We start from the raw sequence: 16,702 nt of genomic DNA, 5'->3' as shown, positions 1-16,702 counted from the left end.
TCTTTTCTTAGAGTCCTTGGCATATCATTGCCATTGGCAGCTCATCTCCCTTTAAGAGGAATTAATCATTCCTAATCACTTGTACAGTCCTCACACATCCTCACTGAAGACTGTGTGCATACACCTATAGATAGAAAAAATAAGTTTTTTTCTAATTGTTCAATCTCTTGAGCAAGGAGCTTTCTGAAAGAGGTAAATTTGGCTGTGTTTAGAATAAGGACAGAGCTAGTTTATCTCTGTATGTCTTTTCCTGACTGAGATCCTGAGCCAGGATACTCACATGGATTTGTGCCCAGTGCAGCTTGATGTGTGTGGTAGAGAAACAAATTTTAGCCCAGTTCTGTACACTTTCCCTCACTTCTGGGGCTGCAAATAATCATTTACTGGTGGCCATTCTGAGCGTTGCTGGGGCATAAAACTGCTTTTCCTCCCATCCTGCTCCAGTGTACGCCTGTAGAAGAGGGATGAAGGCTCAGAGGGAGCTGAAATTAACCTTTTATATTGTAGTTCATAAGGAGGTTATGAATGAAATACAGCATCGTGTTGACAAGTCAGGTGAATACCCTTATGGATTCACAGCATTTAAAAATCTAGACTATGTGTTATTGTGGAGGCAAACTGCAATCCTAAGCTGCTCACAAAAGCAGGAAGGCCAAAATGAAACACACAGGCCAGAGCTGTGGCAAAACGTGCCTTGATTTTTGATCTGGCTGCATAGTATGTGAATAAAAACCTCCCCCAGGTATTTATTCCTTTTGAGCAGAGCATAATCAGCTACACTAATTTCAGGCTTCCAGTAATCAAGTCTTTACCTGGCTGCTCCTGCAATTGACTTTGCGATGATTAATGTGGTACATGCCCAAGTGTGTAGCTCAGGCAGAGGATGCAGGATAAATGAGCTCTGAAGAGAACAAGCCTTATCCTCCCTAAAAGGAAATATTCAGGAAAGCTAACAAAAGCTGGGGAGAAATCTTTAACCATCTTTGCTTGTTTAATCATTAATTGCATAGTACTGGAGAGCAATTTTTTTCCTCTTCTGGTGTTTAAAGTCAAATAAATAACTTTATTTGTTAAACTACTGTAGCTTTTTAATTTCAGGAAGCTGTAAGTTACGAGAACCCTTCTTGTTAACAGAACAGCAGTGGTGCCTGTTTAGAAAGTTCATTTAGAAAGGGAGTTTGCAAGTGTTAAGAATGGGTGGATTTTTTTCTGTAAAATAATTTGTAATTAAACTTTATCAGCTGACTTTGGTTTATAGCTTGACTGTAACTTTCATAAGTTTGAATCACCAGTGTTCTTGTCTTCAGATTAACTTCTGATATGCAAGTTGCTTTATGTTTTGTTTCAGTGTCTGGGCCCCAGGTAGTTTAGAAGGAAATAGGAAATCAAAACTGACCTAAAAAAAAAAAAAAGCCAAAATATGTGGAGTCTGGGCTGTTGGCAATAGTATCTCTTTCTCTGGAGAAATTAAGTTGTTTCAGTAATGAAATATAAAGATTAAAGTGCCCCAGACTGTCTCAATAATTAGAATAGAGGGAATTCTGATTGAAAGCCGTTTGTAAAATAGCATAATGAATTAGGTGGCTGGGGTAAAGTAGGCTAATAATGAATGCATTATAGCAAGTGGAGTGACTCTGCAACCTATTTTCAGCCTTTGCTGTGTATGCAGTTTTCCTTTCAGCATCTTAACATTTATTTTTCTTTTGTTACAAGGCCACAAAGACTTCGGGTTTGAGACCAATGGAACAAAAAGATACTAAAGCAGTACAAGAATTAATCAATACTTACTTGAAACAGTTTAATCTTGCTCCAGTGATGGATGAAGAAGAGGTAGCCCACTGGTTCCTGCCTCGGGATCATATTATTGACACTTTTGTAGTAGAGGTAACACACTCTAACTACTTCTATGAATGTATATGTGAATGCCACTTACAAAAGTTAATATCAGCATCAAGTTTTTGAAATGCGGACAGTATGAAAAAGTTGTGCTGTAGGTAGAATTTGATATCATTATTCCAAGCTTTGTTCTTTGTATTGCATTCTGTAAAGGAGAATGTTTGGTTATGATAAATTGCAGTGCTCTTGTAACAAGTTATTTTAAAGAAGAATTTTGAAATCTCAGAATATCACCATCTTGGAAATATTACAGCAAAGGACCTTACATATTTAAAAACAACCCTTCCACCTGTATTATTCCATTTTTTTCCGTAGATATATGACATCATCATAAGCAGTTCAAATTTCCTTCTCCAGAAAAAAAGGAAAAATGATACAAGACTGAGATAAAGATTTGGTCTGAATTCAGTATCATTCTCAGGTGTCTAACTGCCATACACCAGTTCATAATCATTTATTTTTAAAACCAATTTTAGGGGCAACTGCTGGAGGAATTATGTTTTTGAAAATGGTCGGCACTAACATCCTTAAACCTACCAGCTTCTCCCAGAAGCTACAGGTTGTGAAGCTCAGTGTTCCCTCACTGCAGCCTGAATTTGTGCAGGAGTCTCAGCTGAATGTAGAAACTTACTGTTGCTGGAGATAAGAGCTCCTGCTCATCAGTTGTCATTGTCCAGGTTTAGCTTTCTGCTTACTTTGCAGGGGGTCTGGTGCTCATTGGACTCTTCCACGGTCTAGTTTAATTTATTCGTCCTCCTTCTTTCTCCACCTCCTCTTCTCTCCCCACCCCCTCCTTGAGTTGGTTTTTGGCTTTGTTGTTAAGTTGAAGCCTACGGAAGAGTCCACAAGCACCAGGAGCAGTGTGAGGGACAGGACAATTTCATTTTGACAGTGCCATTTCAACTGAGCAGTGCAGTCTTCACTTGCTTGCTTTACACTGTCTCTTGAACTAGTTTTTCACCATACAAAATGTAGATTTGTTAGTGCTTAAAATATTTTTAAGACCTTCATGACCTAGAGAAGGTAGTGTCAGATTTAAGTCATCTTTGAATGTGCAGAGCTAAAACCTTAAAATACTCTGTATAGTTCCTGAATTAATATTTTCATTGTCCTTACTGAATTCAGTGAGTGACTTAATAACTTTTCTGTTACTTGTTAGTTTATCTCTACTAGAGAATCTGTACCTGCTCTAAGACAATAGCTTTTTTGCCTGTGATGGGTTCAACTCTTTTACTTTTTACTGTATAAGTACTATCAATGTAAGGATCCACAAGAGGTCCTTCATTGAGCTCAGAATAGTGGGTATGCGTCACTAAGAATAAAGCAAACAAGCAAAACCAGCCATTTGTGTGTCTCCTTTGCCTTATCTTCTCAGAGATACCAGGAGACCCCATTGGAATAAGAGCAGTGAAAGTCTGGGTGTTTTTTTTTTTTTTTTTTGTTCTCAACATGTCAGTCATAACCCATTTATTAATTATTTCCTATTTCCCACTAATCTACACTCTTGAAGATGGTTGAACTTCATGAGGTTTGTGAAACATTAAGAAAGTTTATGTAGGATACTTCTAGATTTCTGTTTAAGTACCTTTTTGATAACTACTGGTCTTATTAGAATTTCAATGTGATTTAGCACTGTTGTCTAGCCAATGGATTGTGCTTATTGATTAATAATCACTAGAGCTGCTTTAAATATGTTTTGTATACAAGCACAGCATTTTTTTTTTTCTGCTTTTAGAAAGCTGAGAAAATTATTACTCAGTGTGAACGTCAGTTTAAAAAAATCTTTAAAAAATAAGTTTAGTTGGTAAAAAAAAAAAAATCCATACTTATTTTGAAAGTGTGCTTTGTTAGCTTTGTTCTTAGCAGGCTAAGCTTGGGAAACAACCCGAAATGCTTTGGCAATTTGTTGTCAAAATGTTATTGGCGTAATAGACTAGAAAAACCGAAATGTTTGTTACCTTTTCTGAAGTGACGCTTCAGTCTCGCTTTGATGTAGAGATACATCCTTGGCAAGACTTCAGTTCCTTCAAATCTTAGCCAAGATTGCCTATTATACAATCATAGTTACGGTGTGCAAAACTGTGCCACATTTATTACATACTGTTTGTAGAACTGATGTGTTAGCCTAAGCAATAACTGAGTGGTTACTTCTTACTGTTTTTTGTTTGTTTGTTTTTGGTAGGGCTCAAACGGTATTTTAACAGACTTCCTGAGTTTCTACACATTACCTTCAACGGTGATGCACCATCCTGTTCATAAAAGCCTCAAAGCTGCCTATTCCTTTTACAATATTCATACAGAGACCCCCCTCTTGGACTTAATGAATGATGCACTCATTATAGCTAAATTGGTAAGTTGTGTTTTTTTCTGCTTCTTTCACAAAAGTATTCTTAGGAGTGGTGGTGCGGTAAGAAACTGGCAGCAATTTATCTATGCCATTGCATTCTGTTTTATGTTACTGTCTACAGCACAGAGTGCAGCTGAGACACATGCAATATATATTTTAAAATATAAAACACTGTGCTTGTTTTTCTTTTTTACTTTGAGTGATGCTAGAGAATGACAAGTGCATGAAGATCAAGTGTTTGCAGTAGCTTGAGCTGTGTAAACATCCAAGAGCACGTTGATAACCATAATCACTAACTACCAGAAGGATGGAAAGTATCACTAAAATAGTTTCCCTTGGAAATTAGTTAATAGGTTCTATTAAATACATTATTTTGCTTGTTTAAACTATTTTTTATTTCTAGAAAATTGAAAAGTTTATTTATGCCAGTTTTATGATTTTATCTTGTTACTAATTGCTGCCTGTAAAGCTCTGTAGAGGATGTAATTTTGTAGCTTTTAAGCACGTCTTCATGTGTGGAATTACACTGATACATGATTTAGCTGAATGGAAGAGATTATAAATGCAGTTTCTAAACATAAGAATTGTAAGGGTTTAGTGCTGTCTGATGAAAAACTAACGCTCAGCCCTTAATCATCAGAGTTTCATGGGAGTGCAGTTGCAGACACCGATGGCAGCGTAGCCCGTGGTTACTGAGCTGTGCAGGTGATGCACATCCCAGCACTCTGAATGAATTCTCAGAGACCTACTTAACCCTGGCAATTCACAGCACTGCACAGGCTTCATGCAGTCCGTGGTATTGATCCTAGCAAGCATTCCCAGCACGCTGCCGAGCACAGCCGTGCTTTCTGCTCCCCACACGTGAAGCTTGCTGCTCCCAGCTGAAGCGTTGCTGCTGCGCTGTTGTGCTGTGGCACCGCCAGATGAGTGCTCGGTGCGAGCCCACGCGAGCCGTGCTCCAGCCAAGCGTGCTCAGAGCGCCTGTGCTGCAGGTGGCACAGGGAGCTCCGTCTTGGTCCTGTACGAAGGCAGCGATGGTTGGCAGAGGCTGTATCAGTTCAGACCTCAGGCTGCAGGAAAGCAGCCATGTGGTCTTCAGCTTGTCTGTCGCAGCCATGTTCGTGCAGCGCTGCAGCTGAGCGGTGTCTGTGATCTGAGGCCTGTTGAGCTATAAGCAGTATTGAGTTTAACTGTTTGGCAAGGAAAATTCCTGGATAGTCATGGGGAATACAGAACCCCATTATTCAAGCTCCAGAATAATACCAAAGGAACAGAGACAGACTTTGAAAGGTGTTGAGACACAGGAAGGTGGCTAGTGTAATTTTCAGAAGTGGCTAGAAATACTAGTACTAGTTATTCTAAAAAGTCTGAAAAAGTTGATCTCCATTCGAAGTGTGGCATAGGGAGCTGAGTGGCTGGCCATGCACCAGGCCATGGATGGAACGGGTGAAGAAGCACTGATGTGGTACAGCTGCAGGGCTTTGCACCTTCCCCTGCCTAGATTCCTTTCTAAATGTGACATGAGATTCCTTTATTTTAAATGGATCGTGATATGGTTAGAATAATGGGGTTTAGACACTTTTGGAATTCCAAAGTACCTGCTGGGCCTGCCTGCATCATTAGATGCCTGATTACATTTGCAGGTCTGGCACTTGGACTTCTACATGAGGAGAGGTGAGGCAAGGGAAATGAAAAATGCACTCCTCTTCACAGCTTTTTGTTTACAAATGCACTCAGTCTGGCTGGGATGGAGTTAACTTTCTTCCTAGCAGCCCATATGGTGCTGTGCTTTCTGTTTGTGACTAAAACAGCGCTGATAACACACCAGTGTTTTGGCTGCTGCTGAACGGTGCAGCACAGCCTCAAGGCTTTTGCTGTCACCCCCAGTGAGGAGGCTGGGGAGGGGACACCCCCAGGACAACTGACTCCAAATGCCCAGAGGGATATTCCACACCATGTGATACTGTGCTCCATAATAAAGGCCGGAGGAAAGGAGGGGTGGGGAGGCTCATGGTTATGGCATTTCTCTTCCCAAATAACCATTGCATGTGCTGAGACCCTGCTTCCCAGGAAGTGACTTGTCATCTGCCTGCTGATGGGAAGTCGTGAATTAATTCCTCTTTTTGCTTTGCTTGTGCATGCAGCTTTTGCTTTCTCTGTTAAACTGTCATTACTCTGATTCACAAGTCATCTTACCCTCTTTCTGCTTTCTCCCCATCCTGTGAGAGGGGAGCAAATGAAAGGCTGGGCGCGTGTGTGGCTCTTGGCGGGGGACAACCCACCACAGTCCTTTCTTTACTTTTACTCCCAAAGAATGTATTTTGGAGGTACAAATTCAACCCAGCAAGTTGCATTCAGGGTTTGCGCATCAGTTTAACGTTGATTTTTATATTCATATTACACTATATAAAATTAGCTTAGAACTAAATCTAGTAAAATCTTGGCAATTGTAAGAAAAAATGCCTGACCTCCAAAGGAAACCCCAAAATGTGGAGTTATGCTCTTGAGTTCCATGTATTCTGCATGGAAAGAGTAGCATAATCCCCCTAAAACCCTGTGTGTTTTGTTGTTGAAGCTGACACTAGGTGTCTAGATCTGGAACAGGAGGGAGCTCACAAGTTCATTTCTGAGTCTGCTCTAATGTCCTGGCACAGCTATGGAGCAAGGATCTTTGAACAGGAACTTGTTCATACCTCTCAGAAGATATTAACCTGAACCTAATCTGCTGATGTTTAGATACTGAATTAAAACTACATGCGTAGACTTCATCATTTATTTGGTGTGCTTAATTGCAGAGCTTCATTAGTGTGTCTATATTCTCCCCCGCTTCCCTTCCTGCCTTCTGAGATTTCTGTTATTACCTCTTACTAACTTGGAATATTTCATAATTTACTTCTTCAGATGCCAAGTGTCAAATCCTTGCCACCTTATTTGTCTTGTTTCTGCATGTTTTTCACAGCACATTTAACTTAGCATAGCCTCATCTGCACATAGATGTGTAAGGTAGTGGGGAACCTTGCTAAACTCACTGTCCATGCTTTGACTTTCCATCAGTTTAGAACTATTTTTAAAAGAGCTTAAAGTACTCTTCTTCTCCAACCCCTTTTTTTCTTAATATGGGGTGCTTATTTAAAAGAAAAAAAATACATCTAGTTTTTATACTGAGTAAAGAATGTTCTTTACCATCTTGTGCTTAAGTAACTGAGCATTATTGTTTTGTAACTTATTTTTATCTTAGAGTATAGAAAGTCCTGCTGGCAAACTGCCTTTGTGCTGTTAAGACTCTGGGAACTTAGGTCAGACTCCCTTGCACTTAATTGCAAGTAAATTGATTTCTATATCTGGAACTCCAAGCAAATTCAGCTGTTCATACCTGATGATTGTCACTGTTATAGTGTTTGTTGAGTTCTCAGTGAGTTAGGATTGAGTATGTTTATGTTGCTACATAAAACCCTGAGACTAATTTGGCTGTGTGGTGGTTCTGAGTGGTGAATTTGGGAGGCTGGTGGAAAGAGGAGACGTTAGAGGGTGCAAGAGTAGGGGAGGGAGAGTAACGTGAAAGGCTGGAGTTCTAAAGGCAATGGCATTTCAGAAAAGGACCAAATCATAAAAATACAATGTTTATCATTAACAGAATGAGAAATGGCTGAAAACTACCGTAAGTTGTATCTATATGGTTTTTGCTGGAATAGGTCATGTGTGTCAAAACAATGTGTGTGACTAAAAAAATGCATATCTGTAAGGATAAAATAGGGGATAATGCTTTAGGGACTCCTCAGACATTTATCCCTGAAAGTGGCTTTAAAATTCCTATCCTTTTGGAGTTAATCTTCAAGTAAATTTCTGCCTTATACTTCACTTTTTATGGGGAAAATTTGTGTGTGTACCTAATTAATTTATTCCCAAGTCTTTTTTTTTCCATTTAATTAGCCTAGTCTCTTGGATATTGTTATGCCACTGTGTAAAGTATCATTTGTGCATCATTTGAAATTTTGAAAAGTAAAATTAAAAAAAAATGTTTTGCTATTGCCAGAAAGGATTTGATGTGTTCAATGCACTAGACTTAATGGAAAACAAAACATTCCTGGAAAAACTCAAGTTTGGGATTGGAGATGGAAATTTGCAGTATTATTTGTACAACTGGAGATGTCCTGGCATGGAATCCGAAAAGGTAAGGGAGAATAACAGAATTCAGAAGCTTCTTTAGGTATAATGGTGCATTAATCTACACTGGCCAAAATGAGTGAAAGTTTTAAAGTAACTTTTTTAATTGGTCATATTTAAGATCCATAACTGAGGTGCAGAAAACTAACGATGTTTAGATTTATTGCCATACTTGAACTAAACTACTGTATTTCTCTTTTTCCTTTAGGTTGGTCTTGTATTACAATGAGGACACTTACGTTTCTAGAACTCTGAGGTCATTGTTGAGTTAATTTGATCTCCATAACTCTTGGATTGGTATTTTCAAGAGGAACAAAAGCACAACATCAGTGATACTGAAATAGTCCATTAAACCTGAACAATGAAGACATCCATCTGTGACCAAATTTATGCATTTTCAGATAGATCAGAAGGTCCATGAAACTCTTTTATTGCCCATGAAAAGAATAAAAGCACATTCATTTAAGTTTCAAAGCTTAGCTTGCACCTTGATGAGAAGAAGGTATTTTTTCCACTCTGTAGAAAAAGACTGTTTTGTACAAACTGAACTTCAGTGGTGGATTAGGGTACAAAAATATTTGCTATTATGTGGATGAACTGCTGCATTTCTATTTATTAAGTGGTGGTGTATGTTTGTCAGTGTAACAGAATGAAGGATACAAACTTGGGTATCTTTGCTTATTTACTTAACATGGAGATCATCATTTGGGGGCAAATAATGAAGTATGATACGTTTGTAGCTCTATGAAAGTCCTGGATGTTTTTGTAACTGGAGCAGTATGACAATGTACTGGTTTAACTAGTGCATTTGTTTCTCCAAAAGCAACGCTGCCAAATCAATAAAAATACAGATTTGTACTTTGATCTTCAATAGATCAGTGGATTGATTTAACAGTATCGCACTGTTCAGTGCAGGTGTTAACTATGTTGCTGGATTGATAATACATTACTGTACTTAATTTACAGTTGTGGCACAAAACCTTAGTTTTTCCTCAGTAGAATAACATCAGCCTGTGTGTAAAACTAAGAATTTTAGTAGTGCTTTCAGGATATTTATAGTTTGAATGTTTTCAATGCTTCTGCAAAATTGCACATATTCCTTTGTCTACTATGATTTCCTATGAACTCTGTAATTCTAATGAAAAGTATCTTGTGTAAATACGTATTCATAAATTGTTCCTGGTAGTGTTTTTATCCTGACTTTGGAACAAGAAGTTTTGCTATAGATGTGGCTGGTGAGCAGAAGGGAAATGCTCTACCCTCAGTCCTCGGAAGTCTCTGTGCTGCGCTTCCGGAATTGCAGGAGGGCTCATCTTTGGTGGTGGGGGACCTGGTTTAATTCCCTCATGAATGCTCGGCAACCAGAGCGGCTTCTGAAGCACTTTACATGCAGCCCAGCGTGGCGTCATTGCTAGGTAAGATGGCTCACAGATGCTACAGTAACGTGAGCACCCAGAAAATCTGCGGTAAGAAACTGTTCTAGCTGAAAGTAAGTGCCAAATTGTGGTAGTGAAGCCTCTGTGCTGTGAGCATCTTTTGAATGTGACTTGAATATCTCATGAAATGCAAATGTCTACACTTTCCTTTTAAACATGCCTGTAATTCTGACAGCAGATTTCGCTGAAAGTTGATTTCTGTACTTGAAAACATCAATTTAGACAAAGAGAATTTTGTCTCTTCTTCATAACTGCTAGCCCTACCCATCTCCTTACAGTGGTGGGGTTTTTCTTTACTCCTTCTCCTTTTCCAGTGTGTGAATCGTTTGTGGTTTGGTTGCTTTTTCTTGTTGAATTGTGGTCAGAGGATTCTGCCCTAGAGACAGTGATAAAGACTTTCCCTTATTGCATTATGGATCTGTGATTAAAGCATCTGACCCCCTTCAATCAAAGGAAGGGATTGAACTTGGCTTGTCTGACCCCTGGGTGTGCACCAGCTCAGGACCTCATGCATTTAAAGGGGCTTCAAAGGAGGTCTTTCAGATGTCTAGTGATGCAGTTGGGCTTTACGACTTTGGCCACTCTGGTACCTGACTGCTAGTAGCAGCCATAAGAGATGGTGCAGAGGGAGCCGTGCCCTTCACCTCAAGTGCTTTGCTGAAGTATCACAGCATCAAAAGGGTGTGAATCTTGAAGGTGTCTCAGCCTGCAGCCATGTGATACAGCAGTTACTCAGGAGGTGGAAATTGTGGCAACTCACTCTCATTTCCTAACCAGGTACTTAACTAACAGTTATCCGGGTGGGTGCCACTGCCAGCAGCTCAATAGCAGAGGCTGTTCTGTTCTTTCCCAAGTTGAACGTGTCTGTGCGTTAGTCTTGCCATGGACAGCCACCAGGTAAGACTCCTCAAAACCTGACGGATGGTTTCACAAAGACTGGCACACTGAGGGCTCGCTCCACCGCCTGTCCCACCACTCTTCTGAACAATCTCATTCCTTTCCCAGAGTAACGTCTATCTGCAGAGGGCATGCAAATCCCTTAAGAAACCTATGGACCTGGGCAGGCAGCAAAACGCTTGAAAGATGATTGCTGCGCTTATGTGCTTTACCAAAACTAATCCTCATGCTCCATTTAAAGGCTGATATAAATGTTACTGTTAGCCAGCATGGGAATTAAATACAGTAGTGCTAGCATGACTTCAAAATTTTAGCCATCCAAAAAGCCAAAACAAAGGGCATGGAGGAAGGACTACAAAGCAAGGCAAAAAAACCCCAACCAGTCCACCCCTTACCTCTTGCCACCCTCAGCCACGGAAGGCAAACATTTTGGCAGGAAATGTCTTAGTTTTGTTTAAACTTCAGGGAGCATCATGACTACAGAATCACTGCTACTGCCTCCCTTTGCAGTTAGTATCATGAACTGAAGTCACTTCTAAATAAATCCAAAATACAGATTAGCTATCTGATGGCACTGGAAATCTGGATTAGTAAATCTCTGAAAACTACAATTCCAACTCAAGTTTTCTGCTTTCTCCTACAGTACTGTACTGACTTTGCTTAAAACATAGTGCCAAGTGAAGTCCTAGGCTGTTGATTTTGATTGTCTGAATTGCCGCGCTGTTCTCTTTCCTTCCTACAGCACCACTGGTTCATTAGGAAACTTCACAGTCCTCGGCAAAACTGAACTAAAAAAATTACGTGGTATGTTTTAAGTCTTGCAGTGGTTATAGCTGTCGTCTACTTTATATACATTAGAATATGACTTGTCTCAACTTTCTGGGAAATGATTTTAGATTCCATTTAGAAATCAAACGGAGTTTAGGTTAGTTTGTATTTTCTCACAGGATGCGTGTTAAGAGTTTGCATAAGGAAGTCTTTTTTTTCAAAATAGAACAATAGTAATTTGGTTTTGTTCTGTATTTGAAAATAAAAGCTTTTCCTTCAGCATATCAGACACCACCAGGTGTTAGATGGAACCCAAGTCTCCATACATTCTTGACCAAAGCGAGTTTATTGTTCAGCAGAGCAAGGTATGAAAGTTCAAAAGCGAAGTCTGTCTGTGCTCTTACAGCTGTTTACTTGGAACAACCATTGAACCAGCTTTAAAAGAGTTATACCAGCATGGAGCTTTGTTTAAATAAACTTTCACTTTTGGTATTGATTTGTTTGAATAATTATACTTAAATCTGTTTTGCTGGAAGCATGTTCTTCTGTGTAAAAATACAAAGTTCATTGAATGCTTTGCATTAATTCCAAAGATGTACTTATGTCTTAAATTACTTTGGGATATTCATTACCGATTTTAACTCTGTGATCTCCTGCTGCAAATGAAATATTTACCCCCAGCTAAAGATTCACACCCAAGTTCAAGCAATATTCTTTATTGAAGCAGGAAATACCTCAACTGAATGCAACATAAAGTTCACCTTGTATTCAAGTGCTTTACACTGCAAAGCCTAACAAAATAATTCAGTTAAAGCTGTACTCTACACTGCATTAAAAAACGAGTTAAACATGAAGAACCAAACTGAAATCAGTTATGCTGAAAAAGCTTTTTTTTTTTTGCGAGGTGGTTTCTTTATCTTATTTGGATTTGGAACAAGCTTCTTGATTTTCAAAGGCTGCAAAATTACATTGGAAAGATCAAGCTGATTGCTTTCCATACGCTTGCGCTTCTGACTTGTGAGCTCATCCCCCGGCGTCTCTGCAAGCTGCTCAGGGTCAGGAACATCCGAAGACTCCGCCTGTGCCAGAGCCACAGATTCTGCAGTTCTGTACTGAAACCACGGCACCTCCAGAGCTGGTATCTTTGGAATTATTGCTTCTATTGCTTCAGTAAATTTATCAGACTGCTTTTTAAAGCCTAGTGCTAAAATGGATGTTAAGCCTAAAAGTGGTGCAACTGTTTCACTGAGACGGGGAACCTGGCCCGCTGGTGTGGCTCGACTTGCACTCAGCTGAATAAGATGCGACGTGATCATGGCAGGTTTTGCAGACTTGCACACCAGCAAGAGAAGAAGTTCATTTTTTTCCAATGCTTTTGTAACTTCATTAACTCCAATAGCAAGCTGTCTTCTGATAGTTATGTCCGTCCATCCTGGGTTTTGTTGATGGCCTTCTGTTTCCTCTTCTTTAGGGAGTTCATCGGTGCTAGCATCGCACTGTCTTTCCATTTGTTTTTTTGTAAGGGAACGCTTTTTCTTTCTTGGAGTCTCAATCTTTTTAAGTCCAATATGTTTAATCCTTTCTTCTAAGGTCTGCAGTATAAAATGCATATCTTCCCCATCTATGGTTTTCCATTGAAAAACAAAGGGGTTATCTAGACATGTTTTTACAGTGGTTTTCTTTGCTTTACGAAGTGTTGTCATCCCTGGCTGAACTACAGCCATCCTGAGGTGGTTTTGTGTTTTGCCACCCTAGCTGTGAAAGGAAGAAAGATGTGAAGTAAGCATTAGTTCAAATACTGTACTGTTTGCTGTGGACTTCATTGCCAGAAGCTTCTCTTGAGAAGGCAGAAGAGAAACATCACATCTCAAAGTGATACTGACCCCCCTCAAGATGAGCTCAGTGCTAATCCTGAGTGTCCCACAAGGCACAGATTGTCCAAAGCAGCTGCACAGCAAGACAGCACCAGTGACAAGAGATCCCTCTGAAGCTGGATGAGAACAGCCACAGGTACTGCAGATTTTTTTAGAAAAAGGACAAAACACTCCACAAACACACAGAAACCTTAAATTGAAGGAACTCTCGGTTTTCACTGATGTGCAGCTGCATTTTAGAAGTATGAAAAATAAAATGCCGACTCACAACAGGAAACAAGCTCTAAGTTCCTGAGTTTATTTAGCATTTTTTTTAACTTTAATTTGCCTTTTCATTCTTTAATCCATATTTTGTGTTTGTCTGCATTTAGAAGGTATGATAGAAACCTACAGAGACTCTTTATTTGTGCTTTTGGTGAAGGAAGGCAATCCTCTGCAGGCCTCCAGAAAGTTCAGAAGGGGCCTTTTACTCTTGTGCCACCTTGATCATGCCTTTGGGGATGAGAAAAATGAAACAGGAGCAGAGAAAGGAAAACTGCTGTAGCTCTGATTGATCTAGTACAGAGTAACAGCGAACACATGAAGACAGGCCTGCTACAGGCCCTGGTAACTCTCCGAGTCCTCATGCTGCTGCTTGGGTTATTATTCACCATCTCTTTGCTAAACTGGTAATGTCTTCACTCTTGCACAGCCAAGCAGGATTTACATGCACTTCTTGAGTGGCAGCCTTCACATGGTCACACAATAACTTTTTGCTAGTCATCAGTTATCTGTGTACTGCTAATAAGCTACATTGATATTAAAAAAAAAAAAAAAAAGACAGACCCCCATCTTCACTGAAATTTCCCCAACAGTATGTACTGCTATAAAGCAACACCCTTCTGGAGGGATTTTCCCTCATTAAACCCTCGTCAGTGAGCCAGTAAGGGGAAATACATGGAAAAGAGTTCCATCAGCACAATGCATACTGTGAAGCTGTTGTCCGCCATGAGTCAAAAACACAGATGTAGTTTTCAGAGAAACAGTAAAACTGAGTAAGTAAGTATTTCAAAATACAACAAAACACCGTGTCCCTGTCCCGGGACTCTCAGCAGAACCTATGAAACGCCCTGCAGGGCCATCCAGGCCACGGCCCGTCCAGCCCAGTGACCACCTCCAACTCTGGGAATGGAGAAGCTGTCCGGGGAGGCCAGGGCCACCCCACCACTTTCTGCCCCCACTCCCATGCGCCCCAACGGCCGCAGCAGCGATGGAACATCTGCCAACTTGTTTTATCCGTCCTTTACAGTTACCTCATCCCTTTGGTTACCATCACAGTGGAAACAACTAAAGAATGGAAATGGCCACTAGAAACCTTACATGGAAACTTACAACAGGTTTTAAAAATAAAATTAAAAGTTTAGGTTATTGTGGCAGATACACTTCCCCCCCCCCAAAAAAGCACCAGAAATCCCAGGCCCATGGACCACTATGGTCACATACATGTCCCTTGGTCAACCGTCTCTGCTGAGAGAAGTTTCTGGATCACTACCATAAATGACCACAGCTCAGATTCAGCTGGGGTGTAGATGGAGCCTGCTGGAGACCCTCTGTGAGCTGGTCTTCCTTGGAGCATCAGGACTGCCGTGGAAGACACCATTTAATAAAAGTTCCTTGAGGCTCGAGACACCTTGTGTTATTGGTAAGTGATCATCTGGGTACCCCTGAGGGTCCTCGCTTTGTGTGAGTGGGAAAACATGCATTTTGAACCATCCTTCCAGAGCTTTGGGATCCCTTCAGGCTGAACTGGCCAGGTGGTAACTGAACTCCTAACTGGTACCCAAGCCTGTGGTTTATAATGTTGTGAGAGGGCTGAATAATTTTGGATAAACCCTGTTTCTAGGCGGTTCTCTGCTAACCAGTTCTGGTTAGAATCAAGTCTGTCTGGATCTTATCGCCTACCTAAATTGATTCTTGGGTTGTCTCCATGCGTTACCCTTTTTAAAAGCTTTAAATTGGGGGTGGTCTAATGACCTTTCCCAGAGACTACCAGGTAAAGTCAGCAACAGAGATGAGAAAGGAGCAAAACAGGAGAAATATTACAGTTGAAAGATTACTTTTTTGTTGTTTTTTCTTTTCAGAACGGGCACTGCTGAGGAAAACGAACATGCAGGAACAGGAAATAACGAGGCAAAAAAAAATAAACCACCGAGTTTCTCCACCTGGCACCACCGCCAGGACCCCATCGCTCCCAGGGCGGGAACCGGGCCCGCGGTCACCCCGCCGGAACGGCCGTGCGGAGCCCTCCCTGCCCGCCCCCGGCCCGCTGCCGACGGGACACGCGGCTCCGAGCGCGGCTCCGAGCGCGGCTCCGAGCGCGGCTCCGAGCGCGGCTCCGAGCGCGGCTCCGAGCGCGGCTCCGAGCGCGGCTCCGAGCGCGGCTCCGAGCGCGGCTCCGAGCGCGGCTCCGAGCGCGGCTCCGAGCGCGGCTCCGAGCGCGGCTCCGAGCGCGGCTCCGAGCGCGGCTCCGAGCGCGGCTCCTGCAGGACCCGCTGCACACGCACCGCCGGGTCCCTGGGGCTCCACCCGCCTCCCTCGGCACCGCCGCCACGGCCCGGCCTGCAGGAGCCGCCGCGCCCCCGCCTGCCCGCGGAGCAGCGCCGGGCCCCCGCTGCCGCCGCCGCCCGACCGCAGGGCCCGGGCCACAACCGGCCCGCTCGCCCGGCGACAGCGAGCCCTACCTCCGGCACGGCCTGCGCCAGCGCTCCGCTCCCGGAACACGCCGCCGCTCCCGCCATGCCGGCGCCTGCGCAGCCCCGCTCCGCCCCTCCGCGCTGCCCGCGGCACCGCCCCCTCCGGCCGCTCTCACGGGTCCGCCCTCCCGGGACCGTGTGCGGGCCGGGCTGGAGCGGCCATGGAGGGGAGCGGGGGGGCGAAGGCCCTGGGTCAAGCACTGCTCGTCTGGGCTCGGTGGAGCCCCCGGGTCCCGGGCGGTGCGGGGCGGCCAGGCCCGGGAGCCCGCTCGCCGCCTGGGCTGCGTCAGCACCGCGCAGAGGTGCAGCCGTTCCGCCTGGGTAAAGCCGCGTTACGGTGCTGGTGCTGCAAGCCTGCGCTTGGCTGGTCTCCCCGCAGGTTAGCGGTGGCGTTTCCTCATCATTTCTCACCATAAATTGCTTTATAGATACACGTGCTTTGTCCTACATTAATGAAATCATGGCCAAGTCAACAGGCGCTCACAGGGACATTACAGCAAGAGAAGTGTTTCTCACTGCTGTTTAACACGCAACATTGTGTGCATACATCATATTGTGTAACTAGCAATAAGATGATAGGTAAGAACT

The 16,702-nt window shown here is 42.5% G+C and overlaps 2 protein-coding genes across 2 annotated transcripts in view; one reads left to right on the top strand and one right to left on the bottom strand.

Annotated features, from left to right (window-relative positions):
* Positions 1–9,585, top strand: part of NMT2 (N-myristoyltransferase 2) — a 31,797-nt gene extending 22,212 nt beyond the window's left edge. The window contains exons 9-12 of the mRNA XM_082044910.1: positions 1,714–1,884; positions 4,079–4,246; positions 8,277–8,414; positions 8,616–9,585. Of these exons, the coding sequence (XP_081901036.1) occupies positions 1,714–1,884; positions 4,079–4,246; positions 8,277–8,414; positions 8,616–8,636 (498 nt within the window). The 3' untranslated portion in view covers positions 8,637–9,585. The remainder of the gene's footprint in view (positions 1–1,713; positions 1,885–4,078; positions 4,247–8,276; positions 8,415–8,615) is intronic.
* A 2,623-nt stretch (positions 9,586–12,208) lies between these two features.
* Positions 12,209–16,189, bottom strand: RPP38 (ribonuclease P/MRP subunit p38). Its single transcript, XM_082044912.1, has 2 exons — positions 16,103–16,189; positions 12,209–13,263 (listed from the first exon to the last, which is right to left on the bottom strand). The coding sequence occupies exon 2, from the start codon at positions 13,230–13,232 to the stop codon at positions 12,381–12,383; it is 852 nt and encodes a 283-aa protein (XP_081901038.1). The 5' UTR covers positions 13,233–13,263; positions 16,103–16,189; the 3' UTR covers positions 12,209–12,380.
* Positions 16,190–16,702: the final 513 nt, after the last annotated feature.

Source organism: Streptopelia decaocto, assembly GCF_964273445.1.
Source record: "Streptopelia decaocto genome assembly, chromosome: 2".
NCBI lineage: Eukaryota > Metazoa > Chordata > Aves > Columbiformes > Columbidae > Streptopelia > Streptopelia decaocto.
This window is presented reverse-complemented; position numbering and strand designations above follow the sequence as displayed.

Coding starts and splice junctions, on each gene's coding strand:
- RPP38 (XM_082044912.1), bottom strand. CDS start 13,232: ATGGCTGTAGTTCAGCCAGGGATGACAACACTTCGTAAAGCAAAGAAA.